Genomic DNA, 24,688 nt, shown 5'->3' with positions numbered 1-24,688 from the left:
TTTCGTTACTAAACTATGCGTGTAAGTTTCATGTACGGAACCAATAACTTATGTTCCACAGAGGCCAACCCCAATAATCAATAAGCGTTATATTATTCAGCCGATACTTCAAGACACGGCAACGCTCTTACAACACAATAATTGTATTAAGCCGCTGATAACTTTATATTGCGGGGACTGAAAATACAACGGAATCGAGTTACGTTATTATAGGCTTTATCAAAATTATTTTCTTTAGGTTCGTTGTTTTCTTATCTTTAATGTTCTGTATTTTTATTAACCATTACCGAATTTTTAAAATTCACGGTCTTTTTGGAACGAATATCCTTATGGGACGATGCGGAAGGGTACCCTAACCGGGAAAAAACGTCCGTAACGTAAGATTTTTATTACTAATGCACACAGTGTATGACTTAACTTTGTAATAACGACTTTGTAATACGAATTAGTAATGCACACAGTGTACGACTTAACTTTGTAATAACGTACAAAAAATAACATATTTTTATTATAACAGCATATTTATGCCGCGAATCAGACACACGTTACGATAATTTAATACGAAAACATACGAGACTTCGACCTATGCCATTCTGGGCTTCGATAACCACTTAACGCCAGGCGATCCATGAGCTCTTTCACATACCTAAGCAGAGGCCCATATAGACCACATAGCGTCAATACTATCACCCCCCCTGAGACATGAATACGAATTCTAAATAAAACTGAACAAATGCTGTAGTATCCTTCAAAACTGAACTTTGTATTTTGAAGAAGCTTAGCTATTTCTGCCGCGAAGTGAGTTCCTAAAATTGAAACGGGAATCAGTTTCGTGATGTCTATAAGCTATCAGATCGGTTGCAAAACTACACCGATGAAATTTATATACCGAAAAATCTCAACCAACGAACATAGGAACGCGGTAATCACCTTCCATGAATTTCCCGTATAGCAATCAAAATATTTTAAATAATTGTTTTAAGTAAGTGTGCCGCTGTCTTTTCTTATCACCACTAATTTGTCCTAATGAAAATCTACCGCAGGTGTTCACTGTAATCACAATCATTAATGAATATTAAGCTTCTCCAGAGACTACTAAATTGTTATAGGACCCCCAAATTAATGTGAACACAGAACAGAGTGGTAATATTATGTAAATAGATTCAAAAGGTATCTTTGATTCATAAGGCCTTTACATTTATATTTATATTACATTAAATTTATCCACAACATTTCTAATAGGATTTTTTTTACAGTTGGCGCCAATTAAAATCATTACGTGACTTCAAAGACACAATTGCAATTGATAGCAGCTGTAAGTATCCTGGAAACCGGAACCGGTGGCTGCGACCCGTACAAGTCCATATTGTACTCCTCGATCAGTAATTATGAATACCTATTAATTTTGCGCGCTTGAGAGACCTCCATGGAGGAGTTACGTTGTTCGTTTGGCTTGTCGACTAAGAAATGCGGAGACCCGTTGAACCACTCAAGATATATTTATTTCAATGGGTTTTTTATTGATTTGGTCTGTGGACGAGCTCACGGCCCACCTGGTGTTAAGTGGTTACCGGAGCCCATAGACATCTATAACGTAAATGCCGCCACCCGCCTTGAGATATCAGTTCTAAGGTCTCAATATAGTTACAACGGCTGCCACGCCCTTCAAACCGAAACGCATTACTGCTTCACGGCAGAAATAGGCAGGGCGGTGGTACCTACCCGCGCGGACTCACAACAGGTCCTACCACCAGTAATTACGCAAATAAAATCTATTTATATCTAATTATCTAATTAGCCTATCCATTATGTACATGTATTTTCTACATGGAAACCAAGTTTCAAATCAATCGGATGCATGGTTCAGTAGTTACAACGGCACATCCGTAAAAACCACTGTAGATTTATATATTAGTATAGATATCATATTATGGTACAATAAATTATAGAGTATTATGATATAGAAACGGTGAACCCGCAGTTTGATCAAAGTCGTTTACATAAAAATGCAATTTAGAAATATGCTAGTCACACCAGGTGTTCAGAAACAAAAACAAAAAGACACTATCAGTGAATCTCACCGGTCGCTAACTTTCACTGTATATCGAAGTGACAAAATTTGTTGAGACATTTCGCAACTTAAGCCGGTATTCTACAATAATAATGAGAGTGATAAATATATATTTATTCTCGGAACAATGGGCAATGCAATTAAGAAATAATCTCGGATTTTTAACCTAAATATGGGAATATCACTGCCGATTTCGCAGCGTAGTTTGATCTACCGTCGAATGCGACGACGGGTTCGGCGAGCAAATTAACCCTCAGACACAGCCCACCGAGTTTCTCGCCGGATTTTCTGTGGGTGGCGATTTTGAGCCGGTAGTAGATTCAGCGAAGAACTGCCCTTGCTAAGACTAGTGTTAGCAAATTCGCCAGGCTGAGCCCCGTGAGCTCGCCTACCCGCTCCTTGAAGCTGGTATAAGCCCTTGAGGTTACTACTTCTACCCCTTGAGGTTATGTTTGTACTTTTGTGGTTTGCCGTACGTTTATGATACAAGGACTCTATATGAACACCATATATTCCAGGTTGCCAGGTTAACTTAGGTATAACCCAATATTCTCAGCGCCGTGCCGCCGCCGCCGAGCCGGGGGTCTGAGGAGGGCGGTTGTCCAGCTCCGGCCCCTATGAGGAGGCAGTCTCCTTCCGGTGATGGTCACGGCGACCTAAGGGGGTTGAGGCTGCGCCGCACGCTACGGTCACTCTAGCGCGCTGGCATCAGGAGGGCATGGGACGACGCGTCGGCGACTACAGACTGTGATGACCGCGGGAACCCCCCTACTCTGACCGGCTTTTGACCCCGGACGGAGATCGGACTTCGGGTGTAAGAGTGCAGGGGTGTCGTTTAGTAGGTGGGCCCTAAAATTCCTAGGGCCCGCGGTCTGCTCTCAACACCTGCAGATCGTTGAGTCCCACATACCCCGCGCGCCCCTTAGGCGCGGGTACCTCGTAGGAGGTTCGGCCCCCGGCCCGAAAAAAAAAAGAAAGGTTCCTAAAACCGTTTATAACCGTCGAAAAAATGCGAGATTATATATTCAATTGCATTGCTCGTTCTTCCGAGAATAGAACTATATTTATTACCTCGTTATCATCATAGCAGCTATATTTTCATAATAATCTAATAAACTATCAGTTTACAATACTACTAATCTCCTTAGTCGATTTCGGCCACGGTGACCACTTCAACTTTCTAATTGTCACGGTGTCCTCGTGTGTGGCTAACATAGCCGATCTTATTCCTAAACATTACAATAAAAAAACCAATAAAATATGTTTTTTTTTATTTTATTTTTTCTTTCCGATGCACTATTCACACATACATGACAAATATATATTTGGTTTTACGGAAACCTACTACATCTTATATAGAGGTTACACATAATAACATTCAATAAAGATATGAATTTTATTAATACATCAAATACCATAAGTATATTATGCTGATACATATAAAAAACACGTTCAGATCTGAAAGCACAGCGTTATAACTGCAAAATAAAAAAATGGATAGTAAAAAATACTCTATAAATATAACAATACAGTATAACATTTTCGCTAGGTATATTAATTATACTATAATAAAACGTGTTACAAAAATAAGAAATTAAAATTATCTCTTTAAGTACATTTTTAGTACTTATTAAGTTTAAGTTGATTGCAATGATTGATAGGTAAATTGATATACTTAAAATTATAACTAAAATCTTAATTTATTATAACGTATGTGTTTTTAGCAGTAGAAACAGTGAGATGCTTTTCGAAACAGATTTGAATTCAGTAAGTGGCTTTCCAATATTTGAAAATACCATACATTACAATGATAAAATATGTAAAACAACAATATGAATTTAATAAAATGGAAGAAAAATTTAATTATGATACATCTATTTAACATACATAGTTTTTCTTACAATCGTAAGTTATTAGGAAATATAGATTTTCCAGCTACACTCAAAGAACGGTAGATTAAGAGATTTTATTTTTAAATCAGTCTAAAAGATTGTTATTAAGGTGTAGCCTCACATTTGAGGCGTTTCGTCAAAAGGAGAAAACATGTTTTTGCCAAAATTTTAAATAAATGTATTAGAAATTTAGGATAAACTTTTGATGAGCTCCCAATATTTGAATTATCATAAATTTGAATGCAATAACATCAAGCATACATTTGGCGCAGAACTCAATTCTTGTAATAATGTTTGTTAGTTATTTGACATTGCTTCGTTTCTACAGTCCACTGTATTTTTGGGTTGTATGACAAACATTAGAATAATAGGGTTTGAAAAAAATCACTGGTTTGTTTTTATTTAATAATATCTAGATATAAATAGAAGTTTAGAAAAGATATATATTCTATAAATATTATTTTAATAGGAATTTTTATTAATAATTCTAGACATTTTTCTAAGCCAATAAGGATCAATTATTTTGTATTTAAAACGATATTTCTGATTTTATGAATATATTAAATATGCATGTTACGCATTTATGCGAATTCAATTAAAAAAATGCTTAATTTAATCAATAAACTGTATTCAATTACAGTTTTGTAGTAGTTTAAGGGACTGTTTCACTTAATACTATTCCTTCAGTTTCATAGTCTTTATTTATTTGTTTGTTAAGGTGATAAAGCCAGTAGTAGTACTTGGCAACGATCTTTACATTATGAATATGTATTAACGGTATGCAGATGAATGTATCCGTTTTTTTTAATTGATAGATTCAATTCATAAGCAATAGTTTTCACGGCTGGATATCGCAATCCATCGTAACATATTAGTCCGTATTCTCACTAGGTAAACTAAAATGATTACTAAAATTTGTTTGTGAAACAGTCACTCACTTAATTGGAGTCGTACTTTTAAAAACCACGTTGGACACGTTATAGAGAAAAATAAAGCATCTGAAAAAGTATGTATAATAATAGTATTTAATACTAATTTATTTACATAAATCGAAATCCAAAATGCGCGCCGAGTCATCAATTTAAATAGATGTTTAAATTTATTTATATATGTATGCATATAATTATTCATTGAGATTTTGTAAACTTGAGAGATAGGTATAATGTAAACTACTTGCGATTTGTTTCATTCCGCATTAAAAAAAAAAAAAATTTTTTTTTTTATTGCTTAGATGGGTGGACGAGCACACAGCCCACCTGGTGTTAAGTGGTTACTGGAGCCCATAGACATCTACAACGTAAATGCGTCACCAGGGCGTCCAGGGCTCCAAGGGTCGGAGCCTGGAAAATGGAGACATCAAGCGTCCCAGCATCTGGATAGGAGATTGAGTGACGCACATCACTGTGCTACGGACCTACGTAAGGACTATAGATCACAAGAAGGATCAAAAGCTCAACAATGAGCGAACGATTAGAGGAGGAAGATTATTTCATGATCTCTTATTGTATTTTACTTTATTTACTTACTAGCGACCCGCCCTCGCTTCGCTTCGGAAACATTAAAACACACAGGAAACCAAAAAAAAAAATTAAAAAAAATATAAAAAAGTAGCCTATGTTCATCAGGGACAATGTCGGCTTCTAATGGAAAAAGAATTTTTCAAATCGGTCCAGTAGTTTCGGAGCCTATTCGAAACAAACAAACAAACAAATCTTTCCTCTTTATAATATTAGTATAGACTACAATAGATAGATTAGTTAGTAGATATGATATATAGTTTAGTATTAGATAAATTACTATAGTAATCTACATACACTATATTTTTGTGTTTTTTTTTTCAAATATAGCATAAAATGTAAAAAAAAACCTATGTTACATATTATTTTGCAGAAGATAACAGCTACCCGTTTTAATATAAATACTTGCTTTCGTAGGTAAATCTTGTAATGAGTAAAGTTTAACACAATATCATATTAAGTTTACAAAATCTCTGAACAATATATCTCTTAATACTAAATACAGATAATTCATAACTACACAGACAATTATTCAATACAACGATTAATAAATTTTACAAAGATAAATATTTAAGTATTTTTCTTATTATGTATTATAGAAGGAAATATTTCAATTTATTTTAAAATGTTTAGTCTGACTAGAAACATATGCCTTATAATACGTACAGTATTATAGTGTTTAAAATAATCAGGAAGATTTTAATATGTGGTCATTGTGTGTATCGAAGAAACAGTATTATTTTTTTTGGTTAGATTGGTGGACGAGCTCACCGTCCACCTGGTGTTAAGTGATTACTGGAGCCCATAGACATCTACAACGTGAATGCGCCACCCACCTTGAGATATAAGTTCTAGGATCTCAGTATAGTTACAACGGCTGCCCCACCCTTCAAACCGAAACGCATTACTGCTTCACGGCAGAAATAGGCAGGGTGGTGGTACCTACTCGCGCGGACTCACAAGAGGTCCTACCACCAGTAATAACGATAATGATGCTTGCTCTAGATTAATAGATCGATTTTGTGATACAAAGCAACAAATAATAACCGGCTTTTTTGCGGACACCTTGCAAGCTCCCTGCTCTTTATTTTAAATAAAATACTCATTGTATATTATTCATATTCATTTTGTGAATTATCATTTTGAAGCGGATAAGCTTTGAAATATGTAAATATTTGAATATTTCAACGATTTAATGTAGCACAAAAAATTAATAGCCCGTCTCTTTAGCGGCGTCATAATTTGTCAACAATATCCTTAAGCTTAAGCTTTAACAGTTTTAAATTCAAATTTCCTAAACAACGAAGGTTTGTTGGTTTAATTATTGTATAATCATCGACTTTGTTTAGCGACGAAAACCGAGTGTGGGTTTCATATTATGCATACAGCACAGATACGTATCGATCTATTGTCGATGTTGGGTAATGCGAACCTATTTTCTAGTTCAAATCACTCTTATAAAATGTACTAACTGAAATAAATATTTTAACTTTTCTATAGGTACGCTTTTATTTATTTATTGCATAGATGGGTGGACGAGCTCACAGCCCATCTGGTGTTAAGACATCTGCAACGTAAATGTCGCCACCCACCTTGAGATATGGGTTCTAAGGTCTCAGTATAGTTACAACGGCTGCCCCGCCCTTCAAACCGAAACGCATTACTGCTTCACGGGCAGAAACAGGAAGGGTGGTGGTACCTACCCGTGCGGACTCATAAGAGGTCCTACCACCGGTGAATATTTCGGAAGAACTAAGCCTGATTTTGTTATAGGTTCTTCTAAGCGACGTATAAACATGAATTTCAAATTGATGATAGTCATGGCGATTTAAGAGCGCTTGTGAATTCATTAAAAATTTGATTTTATTTTGTACGAGAAACATGTATTTTTTTTTTTTCTTAAAAATAACTAGATACGTTTCCCCGATGAAACGGCATTGTGTTAAAATTTAAATTCTGTAAATTGTTTTAATTTCCTTTAATTTTTACAATAAATAAATAATCCAAGTTTATTTTTTTTACAATTGACTTTATAATTGTTTAGTATAATTATATGTAAAATATTAAAATTTGAATGCTTACATTATTTGTAAGTTGCATGGTAGTTTTTTTTTTAAATAAACCCGGTTTCTTAATTTGGATAGATTTTTCTCAATTAATACTACTCACTACCTCAAGTACTAACTAAAGTAAAATTGTTTTTGAATAAGATGTCTTTTAATACACTGTTTTATATATAATATTCTTACGGAATGTTCCATACAGAGGGTTCACTTGATTTAGGTCCGTTGCGTTTTTTTTTAAATACGTCTACTCCAAGCAGTTGTCTTATCAATTATTATGCTAATACAGCCATAAAAATATGTGTTTGTTAAATAAATGAATAAATAAAAATATGTCTTTCAAAATCTTTAAATTTGTGTTATAGTGGATTTATTAAAAAAAAAAACAATCTCTTATTAAATACACTCTGATGCGAAACTATATTTAAAGCCAAGTTATTAGAACTAAAAACGAAACGCTATTTTTTTTTAATTTAAAAATGATCTCAATATATAGTATTTTTTTATAATTTAAAAAAGTCTTGCCAAAATCAATAAAACATTTGAAAATTACTAATTAAAATTAAAGCATTTCATGGAATGTCACGTTATTATATTTCAGATCGTTCGAAAAAAAAATCAATAATAATATAAGGTACGTTGTGAATTATTGAGAGTGACAAAGATCAAAAATACAAATTAAACCTTAATATTTCTTATTTGAAAATTGTTATATACTAATTTCGAAAAATATTATCAATATAATTCATTGATTTCTTTTAACATCTCCTATATCACAAAATATTAATATTGGTCGAACGAAAATCGACTTCAGAACCAAATAGTCGGATATCCATTTAATTTTTTTTTTTAACTTAAATACTTTTTTGCATATAATATCCTAAACGATCATCGAGTGTCAGAACTCGAGTGACTTCGTTAAGAGATGTCCCACAAAGATACGATAAAACGGATATATCTGGCTCCTTGTGAATTTCATTCTACAGATCATCTTTTGTTTAATATACAAATACGTACATACATAAATAGTTTATCAGTAATTTGAGACACAAAATATAACAGGTTCTTTAAGGAATAATGCTTACTAAATAATATGAATACAATTTTTTTTTATTACTTAGATGCGTGGACTAGCTCACAGCCCACCTGGTGTTAAGTGGTTACTGGAGCCCACAGACATCTATAACATAGATGCGCCACCCACCTTGAAAAAAATTTACATTTCCAAAGTTTTTCTTCGAAATATTTTTCTCAATATTAATTTCGTGTCTTTCTGTGATACTTGAAGACCTGTATCTATCAAACCGAAACGGCTTGACGTGAAGGTGATAATGATTACAGAAGAGAGTCGAGTACACGTGGTTACGAAACGGACGAACATTAATAACATTACTAAACTAAAATTTAATGGAATCGATTTAGAACACCCTATATAGTCCGAAATTTTCTATACAAGATTTTTTTTGGATTTAAAATAGTAAATAGTCTAGATTAATTGATTGTATTTCAACATTTGGATGCTGACGATCGCGGTGTAACATTATGAAGCCAGTTGTAGTATGAAGTACCTTTCAGAGTTAAGGAGTGCTCGCTTCAAGATCCGGGATCCAGTTGAAGTTCTCGTGGGCTTCGCTCCAATAGTAGTTTGGAGGGCCGGCCGTGAAGCAGTACTTCTGTTTCAATGGCGTGTCATTTTCAACCCAATACATCAGGTAGAAGTTGCACATTTCGTCTTGATTTGTGGCACTGCAATTGTTGATGAGTTTTTTTTAAAGATCAAAGCAACTGAGTCAAAACTATTTTTTTAAATCTTAATATCAGATCACAATACATGTATGTTTTTTTTATTGCCCTTGTAGGCAGACCAGCATACGGCCCACCTGATGGTGAGTGGTTACCGTCGCCCATGGACTTCAGCAATGCCATGTGCAGAGCCAAGCCGCTGCCTAATGTAGCATGAAGTGTTTATGGGTGCTCATGTTTTACCCCTTGGCAATATATTGACAGTTTCATTGGCTTTAGTTGCGTTTACCCAGTACTCATTGGTCTGTGTAAATCAATAAAAGAAGCATAAAGGTCATTGAATTTAGAATTATTTATAAAAAAAGTGAATAAGTTGAAACGACTCCGCTGCATAACTGTCATTTTGAAGCTGAAATTTAATGGTAGGTAAATCATTTTTGAGTTGTTCTATTAATCAAAACGAATTTATTTAATTGATATCTTCAAAATCAAAAAGACATATGTTTGTTCAACAATAAATTTTCGACCTATTCACGTATCACTACATAGTATAGAACAAAGTCGCTTTCTCTGTCCTTATGTATGCTTTAATCTTTAAAACTACGCAACGGATTTTTATGCGGTTTATTTAATAGATTTATATGTATAATAACATCAATTAAATAGTGGAGAAATCAATAATAAATTACAGTTTCTGAAGCGAAGCGAGGGCGGGTCGCTAGTTAGTTTATATTTATTAAAATTTATATTTGTATTTTTTATTATACTATACCACAAGAAAGGGTGCGATAAAAGCAAAAACAAAAAAGACAAAACAAACCCGATCTTGACAACGTATTCGTGGCTATTATTCATGGTGCATCGAGCAGCCAGTACATCATTTTTCTTGATCGGATCTCGGTTTTCTGTCGGATAGAACATCTGGGGCAGCTGAGGGTTCTTCTTGCCGAGCAATGTCCATTCGTCTCCGTCCTTATTCCGGTGGACGACGTAGCCGCTCACGAGGGTGCCTGTTAAATCATCAAATAATAATCATAGCTTTATTTCTTAGGAGTTAAGGTTCATTTTATAATGAGAATTTGTGTCAATGATTATCTTTACTCAACGAGTACATCCGTAAAGTAACCAAGACGAAACGACAATACACTCCTTCCCCCACGGAGCGCTCACGAGGGTGCCTGTTAAATTGTGAAATAATAATCGTAGCTTTATTTCTTAGGAATTAAGGTTCATTTTATATTGAGAAGAATTTGTGTGAATGATTAGCTTTACTCAACGAGTACATTCGTAAAGGAACCAAGACAAAACGACAATACACTCCTTCTTCGACGAAACGAAGAAAATGTATTTACATTCAACTAGGTATTAATTTATTCTTCGAATCCGTAACAGCAAAGGAACAAAAATTCTATTACATATTGCATTTCAAGATAATATGTATAATAGATAAATTTTTCTCGACTAAATGTTTGTGTTATCGGCAACTAGTGTTCCATATTCGTTGTTGAAATCAGTAATAAGCAACTAACAGTATTGTATATTTAGTATCATAATGAAATACATTTTTTTAAGCAAAACACCCTGTATATGTGGAAGTTTAGTAAGATCATGTGTGATGTTATGTTTCAACAATCTAATTGTATCTTTTTTATTGCTTAAATGGTTGGACAAGCTCACAGTCCACCTGGTGTTAAGTGGTTACTGGAGCCCATAGATATCTACAACGTAAATGCGCTACCCACCTTGAGATATAAGTTCTAAGGTCTCAATATAGTTACAACGGCTGCCCCACCCTTCAAGCCGAAACGCATTAGTGCTTCACGGCAGAAAACGGCTTTTTTGTGTATAAGCCTATATAAGCAAGCGAAAAATCTAGAAAGCTCACCAAGCGAATGCGTGTGAGTACGGAAAGCGAACGGGTGGATCGTCTTGTCTTCAGTCATGGTGCAGGCCGTCTCCATGTGTTCCACCATGTTGGGCATTATTATACCGCTGGTGCCGAGGAGTATTACGCCGGCTTGACGGGGCATACTGGAATAAATTAATAAGTATCAGTTAGATCGCAAGACGTTACATTTATAATAATGCAAGACGTGTTCCATGATTACACTCGCATTGAGCATTTAATTCAGATAAATGAATCTCGTAATAAATTTTTTTATCGATTAGATGGGTGGACGAGCTCACAGCTCACCTGGTGTCAAGTGGTTACTGGAGCCCATAGACATCTACAACGTAAATGTGCCACCCACCTTGAGATATAAGTTCTAAGGTCTCAAGTATAGTTACAAGTTTTCTAAGCTAGGGTTGTCATTCTCTGAGTTTGTTGCGGTGGTATGTAACACTACAGACCGGCGAATAGAATGTAGTATTTTTTTAGGATTGAAGGATTACTGGTGGCCTTGGTGACTTTATAGTTTCACCAGGACAAGTGGGCGAGCAAAGGCTCAGCCAGGAGGGAAGGGATTTGCTAACAGCTACCAGAGCGCCTCCGCAGAAAACCTAATAACTCAAGAGCAGCTGCTTCGCGAATGAGTTTACTACCGGATAGGAATTGTGGCCAGCTCAGAAGACCCGGCGAGAAACTCAGTGAACTGACGCATGGGTAAGACTTTTGTATTCATTATGGCAGATATAGTAACTGTAGTTGTACGGGTCATTCACCATAATAAAAATATCCTATATGTTAACCCAGGTCTGTGTGGGATATTTCATAATGGCTGAATTAATTTGAAGTAATTTTTGCTTATTAATGCTTTATGAGAATAAGTATTACTGGAGAGTCGTCAGATGTTAATTTTTTCAATGGTAGCAGTATCTAGTCCTTAATTATTAAATTCATCCAATTTTTCCCACTCTCGACCCTGTCTTACAGTTGATGGGAAAGGCTGTTTGTGGGTAAATTTGGGTACAGCCGTCCTAATTACAACCCAGCGTGTACGGTGAACTGTTTTAAAATTAAGGTAGTTTGAAAAAAAAAAACACCTAAATGCGGTGTCCTCGAGTCGTTTTACTAAAGCGTGCATTTCCGATAATCTTTCGAGTTATAGCTGGCTGAATTCATAAATTACGAATAATTTATTGAGAATGGAACGTTGAACTTACTGTGCTTTAGTGTACTTCAAGAATACACCTGAATTGTCCGTGTGGCCCTCTGGAAAAAAAAATACACGATATTGAATAATAGCTATGAATATTGAAATTCTTCTTTTCAGTCGTTTGCATTCTTGCCAGAGTGGTCGTGGTTATCATTAATAAATAATTATCAATAATGGTTACTTAATTTAAAGATGAAGTCAAAAACATGAACACTGCGAGTTATCTTTGGTTGCCGATTAAGGATTATATATTGTAATATTTTACTGGTGGTGGGAACTCCGAACTTATACAGCATTTTGACTATTTCTGCTGCAAAGCAACTGTTTAAAGGTGGTGGTAAAACTCGTTATTCATTTGGCGCAGCTTAACTTTCGCATGTTATCTATATATTAATACGTGAAGCAAAAACTTTGTATCCCTTTTTACGAAAATTGCGCGGACAGAGGAGTATGAAATTTTCCACACTTATAGAGAATATAGAGAAGAAGTGCATAATGCTAATATTTTTTTTAAATAATGCTTAAAAGATACATTAAATCAGTAAAGAAAACATTACACACACTACGTACCATGTATTTGACGCACACGCATGCATACTATTTATTGTCAAACTTTTGTTCTTGACGTCTGTCGTCAAATTTAGAATAGATTAAATATTGTTTGTATTTATTAATATTTTTCATAGTGTAGCCTTGGCGAAATTTGTGATTATAGAAGTATAAAATACAATCATAATAGTGTACAAACTTACAATTCCAATTAATTATAGTCGAATTTCGACTACTGCGGGACCTCTAGTTTATTCAATTAGTCGGAATCTAATTCCGACCGCGATGTGGATCAGTATTGACAGAGCAAGGAGGCATATCGAATAGTCTTCAAAACCGTTATCAAAGTACCAATGCGTTTATTATTCATATGATTGAATCGTGTGCCTTTGCAATAAAGGTGAAATTTTTAAACATTCCTCGTAGTGAGATTAAAATTTGAAGAGTTTATGAACAAGTCTAGACTTGACTTATATACTAGTTGATAAGGTCGTATATTTTATTGTATTTATTGTTTGAAATGAGTACGAATATTCGTTGCTCTCGGTATATCTCGCTGGTACCTTATTGAAGTGAAACTTCCTTATCGGCGTTGGAAAAAAATTTACCGTCACATTTTTCGGTTACGCGTCACTTTTTTCCGTTACGCGCCATCTGTTTTGTATTCATGTCTATGATAATAAAATCCTTTTGTTTAAACTTTATCTAATTTAACTTTTTTGTATTCATGTCTATGATAATAAAATCCTTTTGTTTAAACTTTATCTAATTTAACTTTATTTAACCAATTTCTAGAAAGTTGCATGTAGATCATTTTTCGAAAAATAAGGCCATAAACAAGTTTCACTTCTTACGTGTGTACACTAGTACACGCACACATTTTTTCTGAATCTGCTCAACTTTTCATGAACGAAATTTCACCTATTAATTCAGGGATATCATCGTATAGTTGAAAATAATTATAAATTAAATAGTTTACTGATTCCGACTAGGCTTTTTATTATTACATCAAAACCATTTTTATAAAATTTTAGGGATACCTACTCTGTCGATAGTAATATAAGATATTCAGGTTACTTACTAGGGAATCGATGCATGTAATGAACTTGGAGAACCAGGTATTTTATAGGCGACCCTTGTCCAACGAGGAAGCCGACGTCTTTTGGAAGATGCAAGCTTGGAGCGTCTCGTGCCCAAGCGTACACTATCTGTTTGAGTTATAGAGTTAATGAGTCTTCGAAAGGATTTTTCATAATCGACATGAACAGCTAATAAGACATTTAGAAAACCTCTAAAATAATAAAATATATCGAGGGGTAAAAAGGTAATTAGTTTAAGCGACATTTGCCTTAATACTCGAAATCCATCTGTATAATTAAAGGTCTATTTTATTTGTTATTAGCATCAACAGTTCGATGTTTTTTTTATTCGAGCTTCAATTATGTTTACTTCATTCAAACAGCTTAAGAAGCTTTTTTCATGATATATGTATTCTAATTTTGTACTCTAAATTGCTCTCCTGTAAAGTTTAAAAAATGTTGCTTAAACCATTAGTCTTTCACCCCTTGATATGGTTTATAAAGTAATTAAAAAAAAAATATATTTTAAAAAAAGTTTTATAAAAAATCAACCAAAATTTTAACATTTTTTTCGTTGTAATCTATCTATATATTAGGACATTAGGTCAAAGTAAAAAAAAATGTACCGCCACACGTCCTTCATACGCGTGGAAATTTTCAAGTAAATGAGACTTTGGCGAAAATCACGTTGAAAAATACAGGATAAATTTATAAATGTTAAAATTGTATATAAAATCGATTTTTTAGGTTCAAACAAAATGTACTAAGAAGGATTACGTTTGATAGTGATTATACTTTCATGATACATTGTGTATTACTTATAAAACGTAATATACCTAATCAGGTCATAAATTCTGTCACATGTTTAATGTAAAATAATTGAAACATGTTTATACATTATGTAACCATTCATATACCAAAATGAACTTAACAAAACATAGATTCTTATGACACTAAAGTTTATTCAAAATGACCTCCGTGATTTTGAATACAGGCCTTCAATCTACGCGGCCAGTCGTCTATCGCAGCACGAACGAGGTCCATGTCAATATCGGCGGCTGCCTTAATCACGGATGTCTTGAGTGACTCCAAATTGGGATGAGGCTTTGAGCACGCCTTTTCCTCCAAGTGTTGCCATATCTTGTAATCTAACGGATTCAAATCTGGACTGGAGGAGGGCCAGTCTTCGTGCCGGATGAAGTCGATTTCACGCGCCGCCAGCCAGTCTTGTATGCTCTTCGCTCTATGAGCTGGCGCCGAATCTTGTTGGAATACCCAGTGCCCGTTATTGAACATGGTATGAGAAACAGGTTCCACAAGGTTCGTCAGGACTGTATTTTGATACACAACTGCATTCGTTTTTACACCTTTCTCACAAAAATGTACCTCTGTTAAGCCCCAATAAGAAACTCCCAACCATACCATGAGCGAGGATGGAAAATGACCTCGTTGGACACGCGGAATACGGTTGCTCGCTTCTTCACTACTGTGCGCGTACCCTTATCATTTTGTTGGTTGTGGCTCTCTTCTACGGTAAAAAATTTTTCATCCAAAAAAAGAATTTCCCGATATTTTTTTCCCGCGTACCGCTTCAACAAAGCGCGGCATCTCTTCAGTCTCAGGTCCATTAGACGAGCATTCAAACGATGTCCTGTTTTTCTTCGATATGCCCGAAGCCCTAAGTCTTCATTTAACACCCTTTTCACCGAGGTTCTGCTTAACCCCATCTGAAGGGCCAACAGTTTCTGCTTACGTTTGGGATTTCTTTGAATTCGCGCCTTCACAGCTTTTATCACTGCTGGAGTCCTAGCAGACCGAGGGCGACCACTTCTTGACCTGTCATCTACACTAGAGTCTTCATTGTATCGTTTGATGGTACGATAAACGAATCTTTTGGTTATATTCTAATTTTTCAGTATGTTAAAAATTTGAATTGGCGCGTAACCGCAACGATGCAACGCAATAACTGCAACACGGTCTTCTTTAAGCGTCCACTCCATATTTAAAAATGAGTAAAATTCTAAAAGTATACATTTTTATTTTCATGAACAATTCGAAATTCGAATTCAATAAACTTTTTTGTGGCCAGCATTCTAAAAGAAAAGTTTTTACTGTGTGACAATACTTATGACCTGACTAGGTATTATATGATAATCACAATATTATCCAGATTTACAAGATTTTTTTATTCCTTAATTAATCCGTATGCTACTAGCAGAGCTATCTTCGTGTTTTACGTTTCTTAACTCTTCTTTAATTTTAGACTTTACGTCCCATGAAATAAGGAATATAATTGAAATCTTACTTGTGATCCGGAGCGGCAAGGACTAGCCGTGCTGTATATTTCGTCGATAACATTTCTTTGCATTTCACCGCAATTCCTGTAAACGATGAATGCTCATTCGTAATATATTTAATATCATAAAGTGATATTGTAACTATTAGAAACTTTGGTACACCGTCATTTAAGCCATCTAAAAATATGATAATATAAAAACGTTTAGCGACATAATATGACGATGTAATTTTACGTAAAAAGTTAAGGCTTCGTCAAACAGAAGGCGTAATTAGCGCGCGTCATAGCGCAGCGTTAGTTTAGGGCTCTGACGCGCGCTAAGTACGCGTTCTGTTTGACGAAGGCTTTAGACGTAAAAAATATTAACATTATTATATTCTATTTAGTGATTTGAATTGTAAATCGTATGTGTTTCACAAAAATATTGATTTGATGATCTGATCATTTTAATGTAATTAAGATTTCTTATAACTACATAAAATATAATAAGTGGAATCAAATCACGCACAGTCATCCGTCCCCAATTTAGGATTCCATGTGTTATGGGTACTAGGGACTGACATACATACTTATATACGTTTAAATATATACATATATAAGTAATATACACCCAGACAAAGAGCAAACAAACCTGTTCATCACACAGTGTTTGCCCGATGCGGGAATCAAACCCACGACCCTCGGTGCAATAGTCAGGGGTGTTGATGATACACCACCGGTACCATCAGTAAATATAACAACAATAATCTTTCCAATAACAACAATTTAGTATTTTTGGTGTCAGACTATTTATTCATGGTGAATGTATCAAGGAAAAACATATAATAATATGAAACTATATGATGAATATACAACATAAAATATATGATGAATATACAAGACAAATCATTCAATCGTAACGAAGACGAATGCAGAACTTATAATATGTACATTTTTTGCACGTCCTACATATTCTTATCTTATACCTTTAAACGAGCAATTCTTGTGTATATATATATAAGAACACAAACCAATACAGTACGTGGAACAATATATCTACTTAGGAAAGCAGATAGCACTGGACAACAATAGCAATGAACTAGAGGTGGAGCGCAGAACAAGAATTACGTGGAATAAGTTCTGGAGTTACAGAGAAGTAATGAAAAGTAACATGCCAACAGAAAATCAAGAAAAAGAAAATCATGGACACTTGTATATTGCCGTGTCTTACATACGGTTGCCAGACGAGGAAATTTAGGCGTAACATAAAAAATAAATTAATAACGTGCCAGAGGGGAATGGAACGCAGCATGCTCAACATAAAAAAGACACACAGAGTCCGTCATACAAAGATAAGAAGCATAACCAAAACAGTGGATGCTCTCAAATATGCTCAAAGACTGAAGTTTAAGTGGGCTGGCCACGTAGCACGACTCGGGGATGGGAGATGGACATCGAAAGTAACTGCATGGGACGGTCCACAGGGCAAGCGGCGCGTCGGTAGACCGTACACGCGTTGGGAGGACGATATTAGAAAGGTTGCTGGACCACACGGGATTTATGTCGCCGGAGACAAAGCAGAGTGGAAATCTTTGGAGGAGGCCTTTACCTGAGAGGGGTCCATACATATATCATATAAACTAAATATACAAAAAAAATGTAATGGCTTGGAATAAAGGGCTTTTTTATTTTATTTTTATATATAATCTGAATCTCGGAAACGGCTCCAACGATTTTCATAAAATTTACTATACGGGGGATCTCGGGGGCGATAAATCGATCTAGCTACGATTTATTTTCAGAAAATGTTGTTTTATTCGTGTTTTCAATAATCAACTCTTCCCGACATCTATTGGCGAATAATAATACTATTTTTCTTAATTGAGGGGATCTAACCGCATTAAAGTTATAAAAAAAAAAAGAGCAAAGCTCGGTTATCATCTACTGTTTGTCAGACTACACACACCGAACTAAAAAATTGGCAAAAACAAAAAAAACTTAATGACATTTATCTTTATTTTCTAATACCAAAACAGGAACGAAACTAATAGCTTTAATCTCTAAATGACGTTTATTTGCTTTGCTTGAATAATACGAAGTGAGTAATGCCTAGGAATTCCCAAGTTAAACCGTTCATAACAATTTAGTCGGATTATTCGAGAAAACATTACCAAAGTTCTACCTATTACTGCCTAAAAGGAAATCTTTTGATATTTGGCATTACCATTATAACTCGAACCGTATTTATAGCGTTACCACTATAAATGCGGTTCTAGTTTTGATGTAATCTATTAAACCATTACCGATTACGATCAAATACCTTGATTTTGACCGAAAACTAAAACTCGATCATGGAATTTGGTACAGGTGTTGTCTCTTTTTGGGTGCTTCGGATGGCAACCCGAATTAAAATCCTCTCTATGCTCATTAATCAAATAATCTGATAATCCGATAATCAGATTCCTGTTGAGACAAAGCCCGAAAATGTACCTAGCCATAACATGTGACTTTTGAGTATTCGGGTACAAAATAAAGTATATTTATGTTTTTCCCTACCTAATCCTTGGTAACCTATATAGCCTGGAAGAGATCCTATTCTAACTACGCGCACTACGGTAGGTGAGCTCACGGACTCAACCTGAGAGAATTGCTAAGAAACACTGGCCGTAGCAAGAGAATTGCTTCGCTGAATCTATCACCGGATCTTTTTTTTTAGGATTGAAGGATTACTGGTGGCTCGGGGGCCTTTCCAGTTTCACCAGGACAGATGGGCGAGCAAAAGCTCAGCCAGGAGGGATGGGATTTGCTAACAGCTGCCCGAGCGCCTCCGAAGAAGACTTAACAACTCAAGAGCAGCTGCTTCGCGAATGAATCTACTACCGGATAGGAATCGCGGACCGCTGAGAAGATCCGGCGAGAAACTCAGGGAGCTGATTCATGGGTTAGGTTGCGCGTCGACCTCTTTGTCGAGTTCGATGAGTACGTTTACCGGGGTCCCTAAGCCTGCTCCTAGTGTTATAGCTGAAGGCGTCTGTCTAATGCAAAGGTTATTGGATCTGATAGATCCATAAAGACGCAAATCAGAATATCGACCCACTGAGAAGATACCGCGAGAAACTCAGTGGGCGTATATGTATTGTTAAGCACGATACATTAAGATTCAATTCAAGTAAGCAATCTTTAGTCTGAATGTGCCGAGTGCTTAAGGTGTCAAATGTTGTAATTAACTTACCAAACAGAGTCATTAGATCCGGGTTCAGAACATCCATACAGGAGCATGTGGTGAGCGGTGTGCATGCTGGCATTGGGTTGAAAGCCGACTGCAAATTAAGGAGGCGGTGCAATTTAATAACGAATTTAGATGATGAAGTGTGAGAAGTGTATTTAGAAATATACTCTTGTGAGTCCGCGCGGGCCTCTTGTGGGCCCACGCGGGTGGGCACCAGCACCCTGCCTATTTCTGCCGTGAATGAGTATAACGTAATGAAGCAGTAATGCGTTTAGGTTTGAAGGGTGGGGCAGCCGTTGTAACTATACGTGAGACCTTAGAAGTTATATCTCAAGGTGGATGGCGCATTTACGTTGTGGATGTTTAACGACTACAGTAACCACTTAACACCAGATGGGCTGTGAGCTCATCCACCCTACTAAGCAATAAAAAAAAAAAAAAAAAATGACAATATAAGCCATCCACGGTTCTAATTCTGATCTAATATCTATCTTAAAACTGTAGATATAATTTTCATACCAAACAGGTTCAATAGGCCTAATTTATTTAAATAAAACATGGCCAAACGTGTATAAATATAGACTCCGATACCAAGATACAAGGTAGACTATGAGTTAGTTGGTAACCTATTGAATTCAGTTGAAATTTGCGACTACTTATATATTTCTAATATTATCAGTTCTTTAAAATGAGATATTCAAGTACTATAGTTACCTATGTTAAATCTGTTACGAGGACTGATCCTGATTGGTGTGCAGAGGTACAATTCGTCCTGTGAAAAAATAACTAGTATTATGTGAAGTAGATACTTTAAATTCTTAAGGAAAGTCCTAAAAGTATATTCAAAATTTTAGCTAAAAAGAGAGTAGCCTTCTTCGTCTAATGGTTAATAAGCTAGCTATACGTTTATCAAGAGTTGCTAAGGCGCCGGGGTTCGGATTCCACAGCGGGTACTATTTTCTTAATAAATACCTATGGTTTTTTTTCATTAATGGGAAGAACTAACCCTAGTAGACAGCAATCGAAGTCTTTTGATTGATTATCTCGAGCGGTTACCACTGTCCGAAGGGACCACAGCGTTTAGGTATACCCAAATTTTCAAGTTCATAAGATTATACTCCTCAAATTGGTCCATGTAATTGATTTAGAGCAAAAATCGGCGTGACAGCGGACCTAACCGTGCGGGTTCACAATAAGCTTCGCTATCAATTCAAATATCGATCTCATGGCAAAACTTCACTGACAAATCGTAACACCCACATTGTTTTAGTGTTACGCCTACGCCGGTAGGCTTCGTGGGCGTTTAGAGACGCGACGTCATAACTTAAACAATATAAAATTAAAAGGGTCTCCTGCTATGTTAATCTATCTTTGACATATCATAAGTCGTCGTGGACTAAAGGATAAGACGTCCGGTGCATTCGTTTCGAACGATGCAACGGTGTTCGAATCCCGCAGGCGGGTACAAATTTTTCTAATGAAATACGTACTTATCTAATGTTCACTCTTGACTTCCATGGTGAAGGAATAACATCGTGTAATAAAAATCAAACACGCAAAATTGTATTTCGCGTAATTACTGATGGTAGGACCTCTTGTGAGTCCGCACGGTTAGGTACCACCACCCTGCCTATTTCTGCCGTAAAGCAGTAATGCATTTCGGTTTGAAGGGTGGGGCGGCCGCTGTAATTATACTGAGACCTTACAACTGATATCTCAAGGTGAGTGCTGGCATATACGTTGTAGATGTCTACGGGCTCCAGTAACTACTTAACACCAGGTGGGCTGTGAGCTCACCACTCATATATGCAATAACAAAAAAGTCAGTAGTTAGGTCGAAAGGTTACAGACATCAAAATGTGGCTGCCCATCGTAAAGGATTATGTTGAAGTCTCAATTGTATCGAAAATCAAGTATTCCGCCTTCCAAAACCAAATATGTGACTATTTTTTTTGTGCTAAAAAACAGTACAAGTCCTTGTGAACTCACAAGATTCACCCTTGCCGGTCCTGCTAGTATAGAAACTAACAAAGGGGTCAAAAAGAAATTGAATACAAACTCTAAAACTATGGTCAAATACAACATTTCTATGTCATTATTTTGGCCACAAAATATTAATTCAGACATAAAAATAATAATTATTTAGGTAAAGCTACTTATAAATAGAAAATCTGCGTTAGCTCACCGCCAGTTCGCAGAGTTCCCAGAAGGCCGGCAGCATTTCCACGCTGGATAGCAATGCTAATTCTTTGTGCAAAATACGTACCGGCCTTCTGGTCTAAATTATTCTATTAAATTTACCATTCACTTGTCATTAACTTTATAACGGTGTCTTAGGTATTAATGTACCTTGACACTTTTTAAAAACGAAATAATTATTTATTCTGGACTATACTTACATTAGAAAATTTCAAGATATTTGAAATTTTACTGTATTATTATAATAAAAAGGTAATGGTATAAGCTTCACACTGTCATTCAATAATAAAAATCTATACAAAAGTTGGCAAGGACTCATTGCTCAGTTTCAATTAATTCATTAAAAAAATGTATTGGTATACCACTATTCACTTTAACCTGCAAGTAGCTCAGTTAATATGCTGTTTAACACTAGGTATCCTTTAAAAACTTCATTTAAATCAGTATCAATTGTAATGAGTCAAAATATGTACACCAAAGGTGATATTATTTCAGTCTGTTGGTATGTGGTATAAAGATGATCTTTTGAAATATACTGTAGATGAACACAGAGGTTTCAATATGAAAAAGTGAATCTATTCCATTGGTGAGTTCCGAGGCAGTAAGAGAATAAATTATGAGTTAGACAACAACAAATAGATTTTGTGAGCACTCCCAAGGATCATACATAGTCTATCCTTATACATAGAGGTTACAAACTGTATAAGAATTTAAAAAAGTATTACAATTTCTAGTCAAAATATTAAAATTTATTCACCTGCTCTTATAATGAAAGTAGCTTAAATATAATAAACTATTATCGATCTATACTCTTATCAACTTTTCATTTTAAGATAAAAATATGATAAAGCACTTGAGATTGCCATATTTATCCACATATTAATGTTTAATTAAGACACAATTAAGACAGCCTCTTTTATCTCTATAACATGCTTTTAAACTGAAATTGCTTTATCTTTTTTTATGAATATACGTTGTGTTGTTGGAAATTGAGTATTTTCAAAGTGACTTATTTATGTGTGCTTGTGCCTTAATTTTATTGATTATATAATAATATTTTTTTTTAATTTTTCCTTTTACTGAACTACACACAGTTTTTTTTAAATACTCAGACGAGCTATGTAAATATTTTGTTCCATAGTTTAAAAATAAGGGAAGCCCCATGATCAAACTAACAAGTAATTATTATTTTTGGCTACATGATTTGAAAGCCATGATACTACTACATTCATTTTAGTTTAAATTTTATTGTAAATTTCCAGTAATACACAAATCTACTTCAATTACCAAGTAGTCCTAAAAAAATCCTATTTCAAAAAGTAGGATTTTTTGTTTATTGAACAGAGTTATAAAATAGCTTTTATTACATTTAAGAAAAAATATGTATGATTGAGACATCAAATCATATCAGTTTTCTTCCAGCAAACAACAAGCAAAGTGAGACAATTTCAATTAAATTAGAAAAAAATATGCAATACATTATAATTACAAATGTATTAAATAAATAATTTATTAAGCTCAGCTGCAATACAATTTATTTAAAGTTTAAACTTAAGAACTTAAGCCATTTAGTTTTTATTTTATCAAATACTTAATATTGTACTAAAAATATGTAATTTTACATCCAGAAAAGTCTTTATTTTTTATTAAATGGAAAATAAAAGTTAAGCTATGGGTAACCCATTTTATTTCTCATAGAACAATTCAAAGTCAAGTGTAGAGTAAGAAATTTTATAACGAAATCTAACAGGAATATAAATCTATGTGGAATTTTGTGTTATACCAATTCTAATTAAAGATAATCAGGTTTTTCTAAACCTATACTGTACCCTCAGGAGACTAGAGTTATACATACATGACATTTGACATAACACTATGACATTTAACTCGGGAAAACCACTGAAGAGGTAGAACAATTTGGTGAGGATTATGAGATTTGACATGACACTGTGGAGAGGATAAAAAATATACTTTTTATCATAAGAATTCAATACATATAAAGACAATAAACATAAAGTTTTCCTTCATTAAAACATATAGGAAGAACTGGAGAATATAAAATAGGAAAGATTCAAGGTAGCAGAAGGTCTTGCCGTAAGCTGAAGTGTTTAATCGATAGGTAGTCAATTACTACAAGTAGTCAATGATATTATTTTATTGCTGGTACAAATGTATTATGAATGCTTATTCAACTTAAGTTTTTAAGTACAAGAATATTATATCAAAGTAGCCAATTTCGTTTAATTGTTTTAATAATAAATGGTAAATGTGTTAGTAAAGGCTAATAGCACGAAAACGTTATGGAAAATACATTGGGGATATTATTATGGTTAGTAATTCAAGCAGCAACAAAAATATTTCTCATAATTTTCATTTTAATAAATACTTACCGAGTGCGGCCATACATTTGGCATTAAAAATTCGTACATGTCCACCTCGTACGCGTTAACATTATAAACCGCAGCCGTGGCAAAAACACAAAATAATAATTGAAACATTTTACTATTTAATTTAAATTTTAGTTCCAGAGCAATTTTTTTATTAGCGCAACCGTAATTTTTTCTCCGGTTATTTACCGTCGAATGGGATAGCTATTCGAATGTTATTTATGAGGATGTTATCGTCATCACATAATTCACGTACGCTTCTAATGTGAAGCGACAGTATACTCTTCGCTAGAAGTAATAGTGTTCTGTGGTATACTCCGACAAGTGTTTGTAAATTAATTCTACAAATAAAATCGATAACACTTCTTCGTTGCAAGTTTACAAACGTCACACACTCACGCTGTAGTTACCAGCCTTAAAATCTGTTGTTTTTTTTTTGTAATCTTAAAAGTTGAAACAGTTTTTTGTTTTAGTCAAGACGATCGATGTATGCGTCGATGTTTAATGAAAAGTGCAGGGCAGCGTCAACGAAATTATATTTGATTTAGATTAACAATGTTAATAACCTTTTTTTTCAAAGTACAAT

General features: G+C 34.7%; 1 protein-coding gene across 1 annotated transcript; it reads right to left on the bottom strand.

The window, feature by feature from the left end:
• Window positions 1–3,325: 3,325 nt before the first annotated feature.
• On the bottom strand, window positions 3,326–24,526 carry LOC101742277 (peptidylglycine alpha-hydroxylating monooxygenase). Its single transcript, XM_004932331.5, has 9 exons — window positions 24,106–24,526; window positions 20,231–20,288; window positions 19,520–19,607; window positions 16,318–16,393; window positions 14,015–14,141; window positions 12,392–12,440; window positions 11,172–11,317; window positions 10,107–10,296; window positions 3,326–9,289 (listed from the first exon to the last, which is right to left on the bottom strand). The coding sequence occupies exons 1-9, from the start codon at window positions 24,211–24,213 to the stop codon at window positions 9,121–9,123; spliced, it is 1,011 nt and encodes a 336-aa protein (XP_004932388.1). The 5' UTR covers window positions 24,214–24,526; the 3' UTR covers window positions 3,326–9,120.
• Window positions 24,527–24,688: the final 162 nt, after the last annotated feature.

The sequence above is a fragment of the Bombyx mori genome, chromosome 5 (assembly GCF_030269925.1).
Source record: "Bombyx mori chromosome 5, ASM3026992v2".
Lineage (NCBI taxonomy): Eukaryota > Metazoa > Arthropoda > Insecta > Lepidoptera > Bombycidae > Bombyx > Bombyx mori.
The sequence above is the reverse complement of the archived record's forward strand: the minus strand, read 5'-3'. Positions and strand labels throughout refer to the sequence as shown.

Bases quoted from the DNA above. Each gene is read 5' to 3' on its own strand.
- LOC101742277 (XM_004932331.5), bottom strand. From the start codon at position 24,213: ATGTTTCAATTATTATTTTGTGTTTTTGCCACGGCTGCGGTTTATAAT. The intron at 20,289-24,105 runs GTAAGTATTTAT...ATTTTTTCACAG, and splicing joins CAAATGTATGGCCGCACTCG to GACGAATTGTACCTCTGCAC. The intron at 14,142-16,317 runs GTAAGATTTCAA...TAACTCAAACAG, and splicing joins CTTGCCGCTCCGGATCACAA to ATAGTGTACGCTTGGGCACG.